Source organism: Gopherus flavomarginatus, chromosome 1 (assembly GCF_025201925.1).
Source record: "Gopherus flavomarginatus isolate rGopFla2 chromosome 1, rGopFla2.mat.asm, whole genome shotgun sequence".
Taxonomy (NCBI): Eukaryota; Metazoa; Chordata; order Testudines; family Testudinidae; genus Gopherus; species Gopherus flavomarginatus.
Genome location: NC_066617.1, coordinates 204466092 through 204481440, shown reverse-complemented (window position 1 = coordinate 204481440; position 15349 = coordinate 204466092). Strand labels below are relative to the sequence as shown.

General features: G+C 38.2%; 1 protein-coding gene across 3 annotated transcripts in view; it reads right to left on the bottom strand.

Annotated features, from left to right (window-relative positions):
* DOP1B (DOP1 leucine zipper like protein B) overlaps positions 1 to 15349 on the bottom strand; it is a 93952-nt gene that overhangs the window by 23020 nt on the left and 55583 nt on the right. For all 3 annotated transcript variants that reach the window (XM_050928994.1, XM_050929004.1, XM_050929012.1), the window contains 9 exons: positions 13723 to 15340; positions 13352 to 13463; positions 12067 to 12255; positions 9402 to 9527; positions 7658 to 7792; positions 5602 to 5657; positions 4606 to 4710; positions 4447 to 4513; positions 667 to 811 (listed from right to left, as the gene is read on the bottom strand). In XM_050928994.1, coding sequence (XP_050784951.1) covers positions 667 to 811; positions 4447 to 4513; positions 4606 to 4710; positions 5602 to 5657; positions 7658 to 7792; positions 9402 to 9527; positions 12067 to 12255; positions 13352 to 13463; positions 13723 to 15340 — 2553 coding nt within the window. The remainder of the gene's footprint in view (positions 1 to 666; positions 812 to 4446; positions 4514 to 4605; positions 4711 to 5601; positions 5658 to 7657; positions 7793 to 9401; positions 9528 to 12066; positions 12256 to 13351; positions 13464 to 13722; positions 15341 to 15349) is intronic.

Here is a 15349-nt window from a genome sequence, read left to right as displayed (position 1 = left end):
ATTCTCACAACCTTAACCCCTATAAGGTTGGTACGTATAAGACATTTTACAAAACGGAAGGAAAGGAAGAGGTAAAATGATTCGTTTGACTCCTTAGAATGAGTGACTTGCAGAGCTGCAATTAGAACTCGGGTATTTCTGGTTTTCAGACTTGTTTAGACCACACTAGAAAAAATGCTACCTCAAATGAGATTAGTCAAAAAAAAAAAAATTGGATTTCACTATTATATATGCAAGAAAAAAAATCACCCTCTTACAAATCAGAAAACTTACCGATTATGTTCAATAAATGGCAACATATTTTACCATTACAAAAGCGGTTTCTATGCACTTTTTGACCTTATTTAGAAGGATGGAATATAAAATGTATTACACAGGTGTACCTTAATATTTCCCTCCAGTATAGTGCATGTAATGTACAGATACTGACTGAATGCCATTTAACATATCTGAATTTTAACTTAAATGAGAAGATAACATGCTCTTTTAGTGCACATTATTATTTTTTAAATAGCAGTTCATTCTCTTTAGTAAATTTGTGGTATGATAAAAATCATTTTCACATGAGCACAAAGCCAGATTGTCACTAAAAACTTTATAATAAATGGTACAGAAAAGTGGCAAGAAGGTCAGAAGTGACACTAGATCCTTAAGAAACAACCTTACCATACAAGTCATCTTCAGCACTGGATTCAACTAAAGAGATCTGAGGCTGAGCTTTCACCTCCAGGTTTCTGCTCAGCCAGCTAGTCTGTTCCAGGGAGGAACCAGCAACATTCCCCACAGCTTCCAAGATTTTTTGGGTCACCTCCTGAAAAGTAATCAATGCAACACTGTATCAGATAAAAGCTACTGGGACCTGGCCAGGCCAAGGATGTTTTTGTTTTATTTGGAAACTGGCACAGTGTTCTGTACCTGGTACCATATCTGTAGGTGTATGGAAGTGAGTAACAAACACAGCAGAGAAACATTTATCAGCACTCTGCAGGTAGTAAAGTGTCACTCATTTCCATTTGGTAGTAGGCATTAGGCCGCCCCGAGGATTCAGGGGCCTGAGGGTCTTCGGCAGCGGGGAGTCCCCACTGCCAAATTGCTGCCAAAGACCTGGCACTTCGGCAGCGGGTCCCAGGCCCGAAGGAACCCCCCGTTGCTGAAGAAGCTCCGGGGGCCCAGGCCCTGCAAGAGTTTTCCAGGCCCCTCGGAGCGAGTGAAGGACCCTGCTCCAGGGCCCCCGAAAAACTCTCGTGGGGGCCCCGCAGGGGCTGGGGCAAATTGCCCCCCCCCCCCCGGCCCCTCCAGGCAGCCTTGGTAGGCATGAACAATGAAGAAAAAGAAAAGCTTTGGGTTAGAGTAGATTCACGTACAGGTCTTATTCATACCTTTACATGGAAAAGTCATTATGTACATGTGTATGCATGCACACACATATCTGGGCTAAAACATTAATATAAAAGAAAATTCATCCATGATAGCAAAAAATACCTCACACTATAATTCATCTACTCTTGATGACTATCCTTACAACAGAAAGGGGAATTTTTTCTCTTTTGACAAACAAACGTTCTCTTCGACTGTGGTATAGAAGTTAAGCACTGGAGAGAGAATAGCAGAGTCAAAGATTAAAAAAGGGAGAAACAAGCAACCCATTTCAGTTTTTCACTTCCTGTGTAGATTCGCACACACCAGACCAAATCTGTTTAGAATGTCTTCATTCTTTCCACTTCCTCACTTGCTTTCTGGGCGTTTTAAATTTTAATGATTTACATCAGCAGTTTAGTAGAATCCAGGTCTCAGAAGGCATGGGTCCTGTTGCAGACTCTGTTGTATTTTCAATTTGATTGGGAATCCTATTGCTACCATTACTCTGACAAGTTTCTTTTTTCTAGCTTGAGCCAGACTAGATGAGTTTATTCTTTACGGATCTTATCTCTCACTGCTTCAGTGGCCATCAGGATAAGTGCACAACCAGAGCATCCAATAGGAATACAATAGTATTGTTGTTAATGAGATAATCAGGGTCCACACACACACCAATGGTGAACAGGTTTGAACACTAAAGAATCCCAAAATGTCTCTCACAACATTTTCCCTCATTTCCTTTGATGGGCATCTTTTTTAGGTCACAAATTTGAAAGATATTGGGGGATTATTCTTATGATAATTGATAAATTCACAGGTTTCAACTCACTGTGTATTTCCCTGATTGTTCACAGTATGGACTCTTAACTGTGTCATAGCATTCCCTCTCAGAGCTGAACCTTAGAGTTCAGAAAATGAGATACTAGCACCTGAATCCTCTAAGCTTAATTACCAGCTTAGGTCTGATAGCACTGCCACCACCCAAAAATATAGTGTTTTGGGGCACTCTGACCTCCCCAATCTTCCCTGGGGACCCCAAGAACCCAGATCCCTTGGGTTCTTAAAACAAGGAGAAATAAACCATTCTCTCACCTTTCCCCCTCCCAGAATTTCCCTCCCTGGGCTATCCTGAGAGATGCTGATCCAACCTCTTAATTCACCATACAGAGAAGCATCTCCCTTCCCTTCCACAAAGAGGGAAACAAATTCAAGGAAAACAGAGAGATTCTCTCTCTCCCCCACCTGTCCTGGTGAGTTATCCCAATCCCCTAGAATAAAACAAGGGAAACAAGAAAAAAAATCAACCAGGTTCTGTAAAAGAAATCTTTTAATAAAAGAAAGGAAAAAGTAAAGAATTATCTCTGTAACTTCAAGATGTAAATATTACAGGGTCCTATAGCTTACAGATACCAGAAAGAGACTTCCCCCCAGTACCAATACAAATCAAAATATTCCCAGCAACTACACGTATAAAAGTTATCCAGCCAGATCCACAATTGCAAATAGAGTAAAATAATCAAAAAGCCTAAACCACCTGTTTTTACTTACTATTTGAAAAGAGACACTTAGAGAGCCTGTAGTAATGTCTGGTCTCTCTCAAACCCTCCAAGAGAAGAACACACAACGGACAAAGAACACACACAAAAGCTTCCCTCCACCCAAATTTAAAAGTATCTTGTCTTCTGGTCAGGTGTCCAGTTCCCTGCTTGTAACCCTTTACAGGTAGAAGAGACATTAACCCTTAACAGTCTGTTTATGATAACCTGGTTCTCCAGATTTCCAGTCTTTTACCTGCCACGTTACTATGTTTTAAGAAAGAGTTCTTGTCCCCTGAGGTTTCTTAACTTTGTCTCCTTGGAAGGCCACAGAATCCAGCTGATCAAGATATTTTTCTGTTCTAGTGGAGCAATCATCCAGTGGGCTCAAATGAAGATTGCAAAGTATCCATTATACTGCATTAATAAGCAGTCATCTCTCAAAGACTTATATGGTCTGAATTTGTTCTTCAGATTTCTAAAAAAAAATTGCTTCAGTACCCTCTATTGTTCTTTAGGCTCTGAACTGTATGGTCTGAAAACCTGTCTGCTTTTTCCTTTCCCTTCAGCAACAGGGCTTCCATGTGGTATTAAATTAGATGGGGATGTTGGTTACTTTTAACTGAGTGATTTAAGAGTGTTGTTTTATTTTTTGGGAATTCATCTGGCCATATTTCAGTCTTCCCACTGTAGGTTTGGGCCAAACCCTACCACCAGCCTCATGTTTGAGCAACAGAGCTATTGGCTGTAGGATGGAGACGCTGGCTGATTCGGAAACTTCAGCTTTCCCTTCCAAGGCTGCCAGAAGATAATTTCTTGATAATGCTGTAAGAAGCTAGGCATTCACTACACAATTATTTTGCCGGCCAGTTTATGAAGCAAAACTGGAGGAAGTCACTCACATCTCTACCATATCTGCTAGGCAGCACAAGCACCACAATCACAGCTATCAGAAGCTTCACTTTTCAACATTTCATTTCAAATTCAGAGCCAAAGATGATTGTAACAAGTTTATGGTGCTTGAACTATCTTGGCAAAAGCAGACAGTAGGAGAAAAGAATCTGGTTCTAATCCTCATCTTGTTTCCATAATAGGTGAATGGATAAACAGTTGTTGAGATTGCCAAAGTCAACTAGGGGACACAGCTATATAGCTCCCATTGACTTCAATGGGAATAATGCACCTAATTCTCCTACTTGGTTTTGAAAATTTAAATGATAATGCAAATGAAGGGATGTGGTGACATCATATTTGTGTTATGAATTTAAATCTAAAGGTTGACATAAAAAAAAAAGACACCCAATCTGAATACAGCTTCGGCCAATCAGCATCCTGAGCCACGTTAGAACTTTATAAAAAACATACAATACCACTTGTTAGCTGGAAGATTATATTTTATGCATTCTCACATACTTACTTATGGACTTGCACCATACCCAAACTTTCCCAGAGTACTGGGATGTTCAGACATGGAGTTGGTTTGGGCTAATCTCAATTTAGAATGAAGAGTGCAGTGCCAGATTTGTGAACTAAGAGTGTGTGTATACAGTACCTGCAGGTCTTTTTGATCCTTTTTATTTTCCAGGTTAGGAGTTCTAGTCACAAAATCATTCAGAGTACTGTAGGAAAAATAATTCATTCCAAATTAGTAAAATGGACAGTTTTACTCAATCTATCAAATCAAACCAAACCACCTTGTTTTGTGCTATACCTCAGAAGCAGGAAATATCCAGGGGGAGCCAAGTTCAGTTGCACAGATTCCTTCAGCACTCCTAACAATGACTGAAAGTTCTCCTGCAGGGCTGAGACAGGAAGTCTGCCAAACAAAAAAGAACATGCAACTCTGATGTCAAACAATACCTCAGCCATACACACAGACAGTGCTGGCTCTAGGAGCTTCTCACCAACTTTAGTCTAGTTCTCCCCAAGTCTAACTACTATCCATTGTATCTGTGTCTAAGTACCACGATATCCTGTCAATGCATGATGACACTTACATTATCCTATCATTATATTAGTGTGTTGATATATCAGAGCCAAAACAATACGCAGAATTGACTCAGGTTTTCCTGCAAACTAAAGCTAGGCTTGGAGCATATGGAATATGCCCATGCTGTGAAAGAAGAGGGTCTCCACGAATGATATGAGGAGAAGGCTTTGCAGATTAAGATCCTAAGGTGTTCCATGCATACACCGCAATGTATGCTAAGAAGAGTTTTGATCACCTCCATGTTGTCTAACATGATGAATGTAGAGTATAAACTGGAAACACAAGGAGCCCTCCCTAAGAAAGCCTGGAAGGGAGATTAAGGAGAAGTATCCATCCTTCATACACTTTTCCAGCTGCTGGGAAGTGTTAGGGCTGGAGGAAGGTAATACAAAAATTTCAGCATAATGTCCTGACAACAGTTTGAGAAGCTTACAGCATGCTGCTGTGTCTGTACATGATGACATTGTGTCGTGATGCCACAAACACCAATACATCAGTGCAATCACAGAACATCACACCACACAGTAATCTTATGTCTGTTGTTTGACAATGCAGTGGTTGTCCAGTTCTGCTTCATTAAGCACTGATAATGTAGAGTTTCCTGTGCCACACAACTATGAAGGTCAAAGTAAAGCTAAAAGTAATAATGCTAGCTGTTAGTTGCTGAAATAGCATTTGTAGGTAAATGAAAATCACTTTATGTAACAACCTAGTTACCTCTGAATGAAAGCATAGCTGAATTTCAGCACTGGGATATCCACTAGAGAAGATTTCTGAAAATAAAACAAGGAATTATGTTCTTGCTTTACAACAAAATGAAATTTAAGCTGTTAAAGGACTCAATGTTCCATGTGAGACTTGCTTTTCTCCGTCCCCCCCCCCCCCCGCGAGCAATTTATCTCCCAGTCTGAGACTGATAGACTGTGGCTTGTCTGTAGATATAGTAGGTAGTTCAGAGCTTTTGCTAGGAAAGTCTGGAATAAATTAAAAGATTCATCCTTTCTGTTCACCAGACACATTTTTCCAAAGTTCTAGAAACACTTATAAATGCACCTCTCTGCATGATAACAAGGCTGGCTTAATTCAAAGTAAGCTTTGTTAAACAGCAGAATCACCACAGAAGCAACCTCACTAAGATCATTCAAAGTCATTGTTATGAATCTGGGAAGTGACGTTTTATAAAAAGTTCTGAAGCTACATTTCCTGGATAACCAGACCAGATGGCAAAGGTCTCTAAAAGTTATACTTACAATTTTAACAGTCTTATTTAATAAAAAGGAAGGCCCTCAGAAGTTTTACTAATGAAACTACATCTCTACCCTGATAGAACACGACCTGATATAACATGAATTCGGATATAATGCAGTAAAGCAACGCTCTGGGTGGGGAGTGGGGTTGCACACTCCAGTGGATCAAAGCACGTTCGATATAACACGGTTTCACCTATAACATGGTAAGATTTTTTGGCTCCCGAGGACAGCGTTATATCGGGGTAGATGTGTACACTTAATGAGTTTTAAAAACACTCACTAGGATTGGACTTTAAAAGCATGTTTAAAGCATGTTTTTTGTTTCATAGGCAGGATGATTGTACCAATGTTAAGTATCTATTTCTGTTATGCTGAATTACAGAAACACACACACACACACACACACACACACACAGTTGTACCTTAAGACACATACATTTACTCTTTCTAGGCATTTATTTTACGCAAGTTACTCAATTTTAAGGGAAATATTGGTCCATCATAAAAACCTGAAGAATTTTGGTGTCTGTTTAAATCTGAATAAAATTTAACTTTTTGTTGAATCTTAACAAACATCAACATATTTCTCTTCATATTAGGTTTGGTCCTCTTTAATTTGGGGCCTAAACTATGTCCCAGTACTCTTAAGCCATTGAAACATTGGAGCAAGCATTTGAAACAATCTCCAGAAGTGTATGGCGCCTAGACAGAGCAGCATTGTAGTACACGAGAACCACAAAGTGAAGCTACTAACCAAAATACTTAGTTCTTATATTGCTCCTTTCTAGCTCTTTTCTTTCTCAAAGTGCTTGGCACACGTTTGATAATCTTGAAGGGAAACTTAAAATTTAAATTATCCAAAGTGAAATGCAAGAAATACAATAGGATAGAAAAGAAAAAAAAATGGTAGATACTTTAGAGTTATTTCATTTTTGATAATCTGAACTATGAATGTAAATTAGATGGAGCCAGATCCTTGTGACTTTCCCTTCTGTATCCCAGAATGGAGTGGGGCCAAGGTGTTTTTTACACTGGAAAGGCCCTAGAGCAGCCTCAGGGCTGCTGTAAGTTGCAATGGCAGGTAACAACCCGCTTACCCACAGGCTGTTACAGCAGCTAGTGATCAGACAAACACAATAGGTCCTTGCCCGTGCCCCCTTTGCGGAGGGCAAGGGGGCTGGAACCACTATACTCGCCTTACGAAATCTGGAGATTCTTCTATGCTGAGAGAATGCACAACAAGACTGTTACACTGGCTTTACCTCAGCTTTGTACTGCAAATGTAACACAAAACCACCACTGACTACTCTTGTAAAATGATCAGAAACTGTATACACATGGAGTACACTTTTCACCAGGTACAGAATGTTAGGAGGAAACAAATTATTATAATTACCAGTAACAAAAAAAGAATAATGAATGTTGAAAACCTCTTTCTCATGTAATAAGGTTAGCAGAGATTTTTTTCAGGGACATTTTGGAAGAAAGAAGACAGTAAAGCTGAATATTATTTTAACAGTTACCTCTTCGCCTTTGATTTGGGATGGTTTCTTGACAACTTCTTTTACCAGCTGTAATATAGTGTCAGTATTCAGAGTGTTAAGTGCACACACTAAGTCCACAAGAATAAGCTGAGATGCACTAGCCACTGGAAGAATCTAAATGACACAAACATCATTAAGTTCAATGTACCAGGGAATGATGGAGGAAAACAGCATTTCACACTATTAACCATGTGCAAACATAAATATGAAACTCAAACAGGTGAAAAGGATCCCTGAGGGGATCAGAGTTTGGGTCTCATTCACTCTCTCTGACCTGCCCTGACAGGCTGGGAGCACAATGAGGCAACGCACTCAGACTAAGGCGGATTAGGAAGAGGGCTTGTACTTAGTAACCATGTTTGGCTCCAGAGGGAGCTATCTCTGACTTTCCTCCTCTGGAAAGGTTTCTGACCTGGAGCCTTGGACAGCAATGGAGGAAAACTGGAATTGTCTGGGCTCCAACAACTCAAAATGGCTAGGTATTAAAGTGCAGGACTTGGCTTGGTACATAGTGCTTACTGATAATTGTTCTTTGCATCTATGCGTGTAAGTGGAGCTCATCACCTTGGTATCCAAGAGCTTTTCCTTTGCAGTTGTTTCTAAAGCTGGTCAGAACATTTTCATCTAAATGTTTAGTCAAAACATGTGGTTTCAAAGCCAAAACATTTCATAGAGATTTATAGTTTCAATTATGTGTCTGCTGGAAAGGGTTTGTAATTCCTGTGTGCTCTTTGTTCAAGTCTGACCAGAGAGAGAGAGAACGAAAAGAGAATTGAAAAGTTGAGCTTTTCAATCTGAATACAGCTATTTTGACAATTCCATTTTGCAAAAATGTTTTTGGTGCAGCGTGGAATGAAAACTGTTTAAACCTTGAAAGCAGTCACAAAAGAGAAAGGTCACTCTTTGGACAGATGTAGTTATTTAAATCTGGAATAAGGTTTTAAAATAAATTGTAATGTGCAGAATGAGAGTCTTGTTTTTTAATTTATATGCAAACTAAAGCAATAGTATTTAATTAACTTTTCTATTTCCATTTCTAACACCAAGTATTTGACCAATGTAAATAAGTTCTACTATTTTATAAACAATAAAATTACTTTTTCCAGAAAAGTGGAAGCCAGTAAGATTATTTTTGTCATGGGAAACTTATTGCAAGAAAGATAAATTCTTTCTCTTACAATAAAAATGGTTTAAGGCATTTAATATTTAATTTTTTAAGATGCTGAAAACTCCCCCATATAACTCTGCAGATAGAGAGTTAAATATGTAAAAATTCATTGATGAATCTTCCTCAGCAGCAGGCTGGCAAGACAGACACCATGACTTCTCCCTGCCCCTCACCCCCTCCCAATGAAAAAGTCCTAAAGTCGTCACAGGCTGTGTTACAAAAGCTGTGCCTCAGACAAATGGTCTCTTTGTTATCTAAGTAAAATATTTTCTTCTTTCAGTATCTTCAACATGCAAACACATTAAAATCTTTATTTTTCCTATTTTGATTATGTTTGTTCCATTTACTTATGGTCTTCACATTTTAAATTTTAACCATTATATTGAATTAAAAATTCTTATCTAATGGCTTGTCTTTGTCACCTGCACAATAAAAACAAACTAAACACAAAAAACAAAAACGTGAGGGTCTTCACAGGACCAAACTAGGACCAAAACCTCTGTCGTTTCATGTCTCATGAAACTATCATATGAATTAACATTTCTTTAACTTCACCTTTATTTTACTTTGATTCTTATGAGCTTTTTTGCTGTTCCACACTGCTGCTACTGCTGATATTAACTGGACTCCAAGTTTTGGTGTCAGTGGATTCAAGAAATCTAAAATTTTATTTTTTATTATCTACAAAAAAAGAAGATGAACATGTTATTGCTTATCTCAAATCCTGGAAAGCTAATAACAAAAGATTATTTTTCATCATGCATATTCCCTGCCCAATCACTGTTCATACACAGTACTTCCTCATTATTATCAATCAAGATCTGTAAAAGGAGTAGGGGGAGAAGGAAACTAGTAGTATATATAGAATGACAAACAAAATATTTGAGAAGGAGTAGAGAAATGGATGACAATTTAGTAAAGGAGGACAGGATGAGGAAATTAGTGAGGAAGGCAATATAAGAATTAATGGAAAAGTGAGTTTTCAAGGAGGGAAGAAAGGATTTGAAAGACAAGAGAACAGTGGTAGCGTCAGCTGGCCAAGGAGTGAAAGGCTATTCCAAGAAGAAAGAGAATATACATTAGGAAACTAAGTGCTATGTTTAGAAGACAACTGGAACGCTAATTTTACATTTTCTCATTTGCTTCAGTGGACTCTTTGCTGCCTCCTTTCTGTAATGAGTAAAAGACGAAAAAAGCGTATAAGAGCTCTTCAGTAAATCAGATGTTTTACTCAGATTCCCAATTCTTCTGACCTGAGTGGCTTATTGAAAGAAAAAGTGATTCAATCTTCTTTGTGTAATATTATCAAGATCAATAGCTAAGCAAAAATGAAGTAAAGAAAACAAAGGATTATACTCCAATCTAATGATCAACTACCACAATTGTCTAAAAATAAAAAATCAATGAGTTAAGAAAAGTATTAATTAAATATTAATATTAATTCTGTGGTGGTATGTAAGAGTCAAGTAAAGACCTGGGTCACCGCTATCACGGTGATGCGGAGTAAGGAACAGGCAAGCACTATTTCTTCCCTTGATAGATAAAGTTGCCATCCTTTTCCCTTCCCTTCTGCTTGTAAAGGATAGATAAGCGTGGCAGCTGCATAAGGAATATGGTTGTCTGAAGGATACCCTTTGTGTGGAAAAAGTGTTCTCTCCCCACTTCCTTCCTCTCCCAGCTACATGAAGGAACTCAGGGTCATGGCCCCTTCCTCCCTCCCCTGTGAACTGCTGATTAAGGGAAATCCTGGCTACAATTACTGCAAAGAAATGTATCTTCAAGGTAAGAATGTCTGTATAATATGCTTAATGCTGTAAACAGTAAATGGGGCACGTATCATTCTATTCAGTATATGGGCGTTCATATTATTAAATAAGGGTTTTGAGGGCATTGTAGTAAATGTGGGTATTTACATATTAACTTAGATAGAAGTGTCATGTGTTTAATTCGGGGCTTACTCGACAATTGAGTCGAGGGGAACAAGTATTGCAATAAAGAAATCCATTTACTCATTCCACCTCTAGGTCCTCCTTCTCCTTCTTTCCATCTCTAACAAACTCGTCAGTTAGTTCATTGAATGAATACAGTAAACAATCTGTACAAATCTGAAACAAACATCCAAGGAGGTAGCTGTCTGGTTATATCCCCCACAACTTTCACCCATGGTAATATACTCAAAAAGGAAAAAAAAAAAAAACACAGAACTGGTTTTAAGCAAGTTGCCCATGCCCCCAAGAGGGGTAGACAACCACATCAATGTCTAATGGAGGGCCTCAACAGGCCCACAAAAAATAAGTAATTGACAACAAAAACACAGCTTTTCACCCAAACTTCTCATTCACCCTCCAATATTTCTTAAAATAAAATTTAAATAATATCTATGACAAACTGTCACATCATTCTTCTGCCCACAAAAAGATTTGGGAAGCTGGCAGTTACAGGCTGACCAGGTGAAAATTCAGAATGGTTTCACTGGGCAAAGTTCACAGCTCATTCAAGAAAATAAAGACTAACTTCAATACAATCATTTAAAATTAAGATAAATTTATACAAACTATTTCTCATACACACTACTTATCTTACCAGTGCCAGCTATCCAAAAACGAGTGTAACAGAGCGTAATATTAAAGGGAAAATATGCAATGTGCTGTCTCACGTTTATGATGTCATCAGCTTCAAAACTCAAATGTTGATTTATATGGCAAAATCTCATTACACTTCATAACAAAAGCAGAATAAATGAAAGAGCACGCATAGCTCAAGTTCACTCCAGACAAGCCACAAACTGTGTTCACTTGCATCTCTCATACTCATTAGGACAGTCGGCTTGTTTCTGGGTTGCAGTGTTTTTATTTTGTTTGTGAAAGAGAGTCAAGAAAACAAAACAAAGAGGAAGAGGATTTAATAGAGGGGTGAAAAGCATATGTATGGGATAAATGAGGCAGAAAAAAAATCACCAAAAGGCAAATTAATTTTATACAAATGGGGCATCAATTTAGGTTTGGAAATCTGGCACTTTGTAACTGACTTGCACAAAAGGTGACAATCCTTTTATAATAGGGATTCTGCACCTTTGACCAGGAACATTCTCTGCAGCCTATAAGTTTCAGAAACTGTAAAACGACTTTGCTGTGTTGAGAATGGCAAAACCACATACAAGAACTTTCCAGAAAAGGTAATAGGGGGTAGGGGAGAAAGTGTGCTTGGAATGGATTCCTACTTTGGTTGCCTTAAAGTATACTGAAGAAGATCCCTTGGTTGCTCCAAGAAAGTCAGTTGGTCTTTTTTGAGAGTCTTCCTTTTTTATAACATTCCAAAGAAGGGACATTGTGTTAACAATACGAGGCAATTCTTCCAAAATGGCATTCCTGGCATTTCTCAGGTTTGTGGGGTCAGATATAGGGGATACCTAGGAAAACAGAAATATCTATATTAAACAACACACTCTGTGGACAAACGCTCAAGTATATACAGATTCATTATTCTTAACATTGTTACACAATCTTTAGTGCAGACATCTGCTTTCCACCCAAGAAGTCTTTTGTAATAATAATTTTGCAAAACACTAAATCATTCAGCTGTTCTGTTTATGAACTTTATTATCACTTACAGAATGGATGAGTATAACATTCTACTGATTTTGCTTTTGTTTGAAGAGTTCATTTCTCTATTTGAGGCCATATTCTCTTCCAATACATGGTGCAAACTACATATCTCCATTTTCCACATCATAATTTGTACCAAAAAAAGAGTGTGAAATGCAATTCATTTAGAATACATGCCACTAATATTCTCCTTATTATTTAGTCTATGGAAACTTTCCAGTTAAACAAATGAAGTAAAGTAACTTGGGAATAGAGCCACAAAATGCATGAGTATTTGGGTGAGGAAGACCAAATTAAACTTGTTCTGGTTTTGCAATATAAGAAAAAAGAAAAAAAAAAAAAAAGAGAAAAATGATGCGCATAGAGTTGCCTGCAGTGTGGTTTTTAAGATGTACAAATTTTGTTCATTCACACTTTCATTTAACAGCATACTAAATATATTTATAATGTAAAATTCATATTTTCCTAGAGAAGCTTTTAGAAGAAATGGACTTTTACTGTATAGTTTTTCTGACAGCATGACACTTGCCTTTCTTTCTTCATATAAATTACTTCAGAACATTTTAAAGAGAATACTGTATTTTTCCCCCATAAATGAGTAGCATACAATAATTCAAATATATTTATTGTCAGCACACACTGAGCTGGGATGAGAGAATAGTTACCCTACCTGTGAGCAGAGGGTTCTCCTCTACACAAGCATGTTTATCTTCCGACATGCAAGGGGATTCTGCTATCCCTATATTAACAGCCTCTCATTTCTGGGCCCATAAAAATAGACATTAATGGTCATGATTCAGCCAAGAACTTAAGTATTTTGCTGAATTGAGGCCAAATTGTCAAACGTATGGTTGGCATTTGGAGACATATCTACTGAAATAATAAGAAGCAGTTCGCTACCTTTTTGGTTTGATTAGGATGATCCAAAAGGCAAAAGTGACCAATGGTTGTTAAACCTTCCAAAAGTGTCAGAGGATAATCTGGCGTAATGTTCTCCCTTTTAGAAGTTACGCTTTGGAGAAGAACACAAAAGTTAATAGTACAACTGGATATTTTCATTCTTTACATGACTACTATGGTCAAAAGACTATATGGTTCAATGTTCTAACTGCTGAGGTATTAGAAAGCAAAGTTTCTAAAATAACTAGTCAGACAAAAAGGTAATTTTAAAATACTTTAGACAATAGCATGAGGTTTCAGAAAATAAGCTCATCAGTACTTTGTACCGAATAGTTAAATCAACATCAAAACTCTGCATTTAAGAATCTTACCTCACAGACATCTTCACAGTTTCATTTTCATACTGTTTAACAAGTTCATCCAGGTTTTTACATATCTGTATCATAAATGGTGCCACAGTCCAGCCTAAAGATTTCCCAAAGTATGGCAAAGAATGCGTGACTAAACCTACCCAAGATGGATGCATCCCACAGCCATATTCTGGCTGCAAACCTCTAACTACAGCGGAGACAAATAATCCTTGTGAAGTTATGGGGTGTGGATGCACATACTGCATTGCACTAATAGCCTGCTGGAAATTAAGAGCCTGTTGCCATTCTTTAGATAGGTCTGGCTGGTTCTCCTGTTCCTCATGTGTCTGTCCAAGATGGTGCTCCAAGACGATCAATATTTGCAAAAGCTTCAGCAGCTCAATCTGAAGGGGATGTTCACTCCATATCTGATCTTGCCCAAAATTGATAAGGCTTTCTTCAAAGAGGCTCTCTTCGATGACGCTATTAATTTTATCAGATGTCATCAGTTCATACCGTTTTTGACTTGTATACATAGAAGCAGACAAAGAAAGAAGAACAAACTCTTGAATTTTGCATCTTCCAAGCAAGTTGTGTATAAACTCAATATTCTTGTTTTCTGCTGACTTTGCCATTGTGGCCAGCTGCGCCATCATTCTAAACAAGACTTCTACACTTTTGACTTGGACATCTCTGTTGCCAAGCACATCTTTGTGGGTTACCTTCAAGTAACATGGATAGTAAGAGCGCAGAAAACTCAAACAGAGGTAAGTCAGCAATTCTATTAATAAAGAATGGGGACACATGGTTGGTGACTGAGTAGGAAGCTTAACATAAAAACTCCGTCCCACAAGAGTTTCCTGGTGCCGGGCTAAAAGATTATAGATGAGATTTAAGTGAGCTGTAGAGCTCGTATCCATGCTAGTACTGGCTACAGCTTCAATAAATTCCTTAGGGTTTGTTTTGAGTACTGCCTCTAGTACAGAAAAAGCATACAAAACCCTCTTGGAATCGTAAGGCTGAAAATACAAGAGAATGTGTTTAAACAGAGCCTCTATCATCTCTTGTTTTTCTTTCTGCTGCTTGAGCAGCCTAGAAGTTGTAATTGCTTGGAGTTCCAAGTCCACCTCCTCATCACTTGATAGTGATTCTGATGCTTGAGTTCTCTCAGAGTCTGCACGCACAAGATTTAACATAGTACTGGATTTGGAGCCATGAGGAGGGAAAGTATTAGATGAACTAACATTCTTCATGTTTTCTCTGCAGTTGGTTGTCGCTCTATAGTTCTCCTCATTGCTCATTTCCTGTGGATCCAGAGAAGGAGAAAAAGATGATGTATTTTCACTATCACTATGTCCTGTGCTGGTATCTGCTGATTCTGTGTGTTCACTGTTATAATGATCACCACCGGTATCTTGTGGAGGTTCTGTACAGTGAGATGGTTCATTTTCAGACTGTCCATTTTTTAGCTGAGATGCCTCTGGATCGATTTCCACTTCAGCCCAAATAGCTTCCCTGTCCACAGTTGTAAATTGGCTCAGTGGTATGTTTTCTTCAGAACTGCTTTCATGTAGCTCAGAGGCTCCCAATGACTCTTTAAAAGAGGCACTTTTCTTGCTAAACCAATGATTTAAGTCTTCTGAAAAAA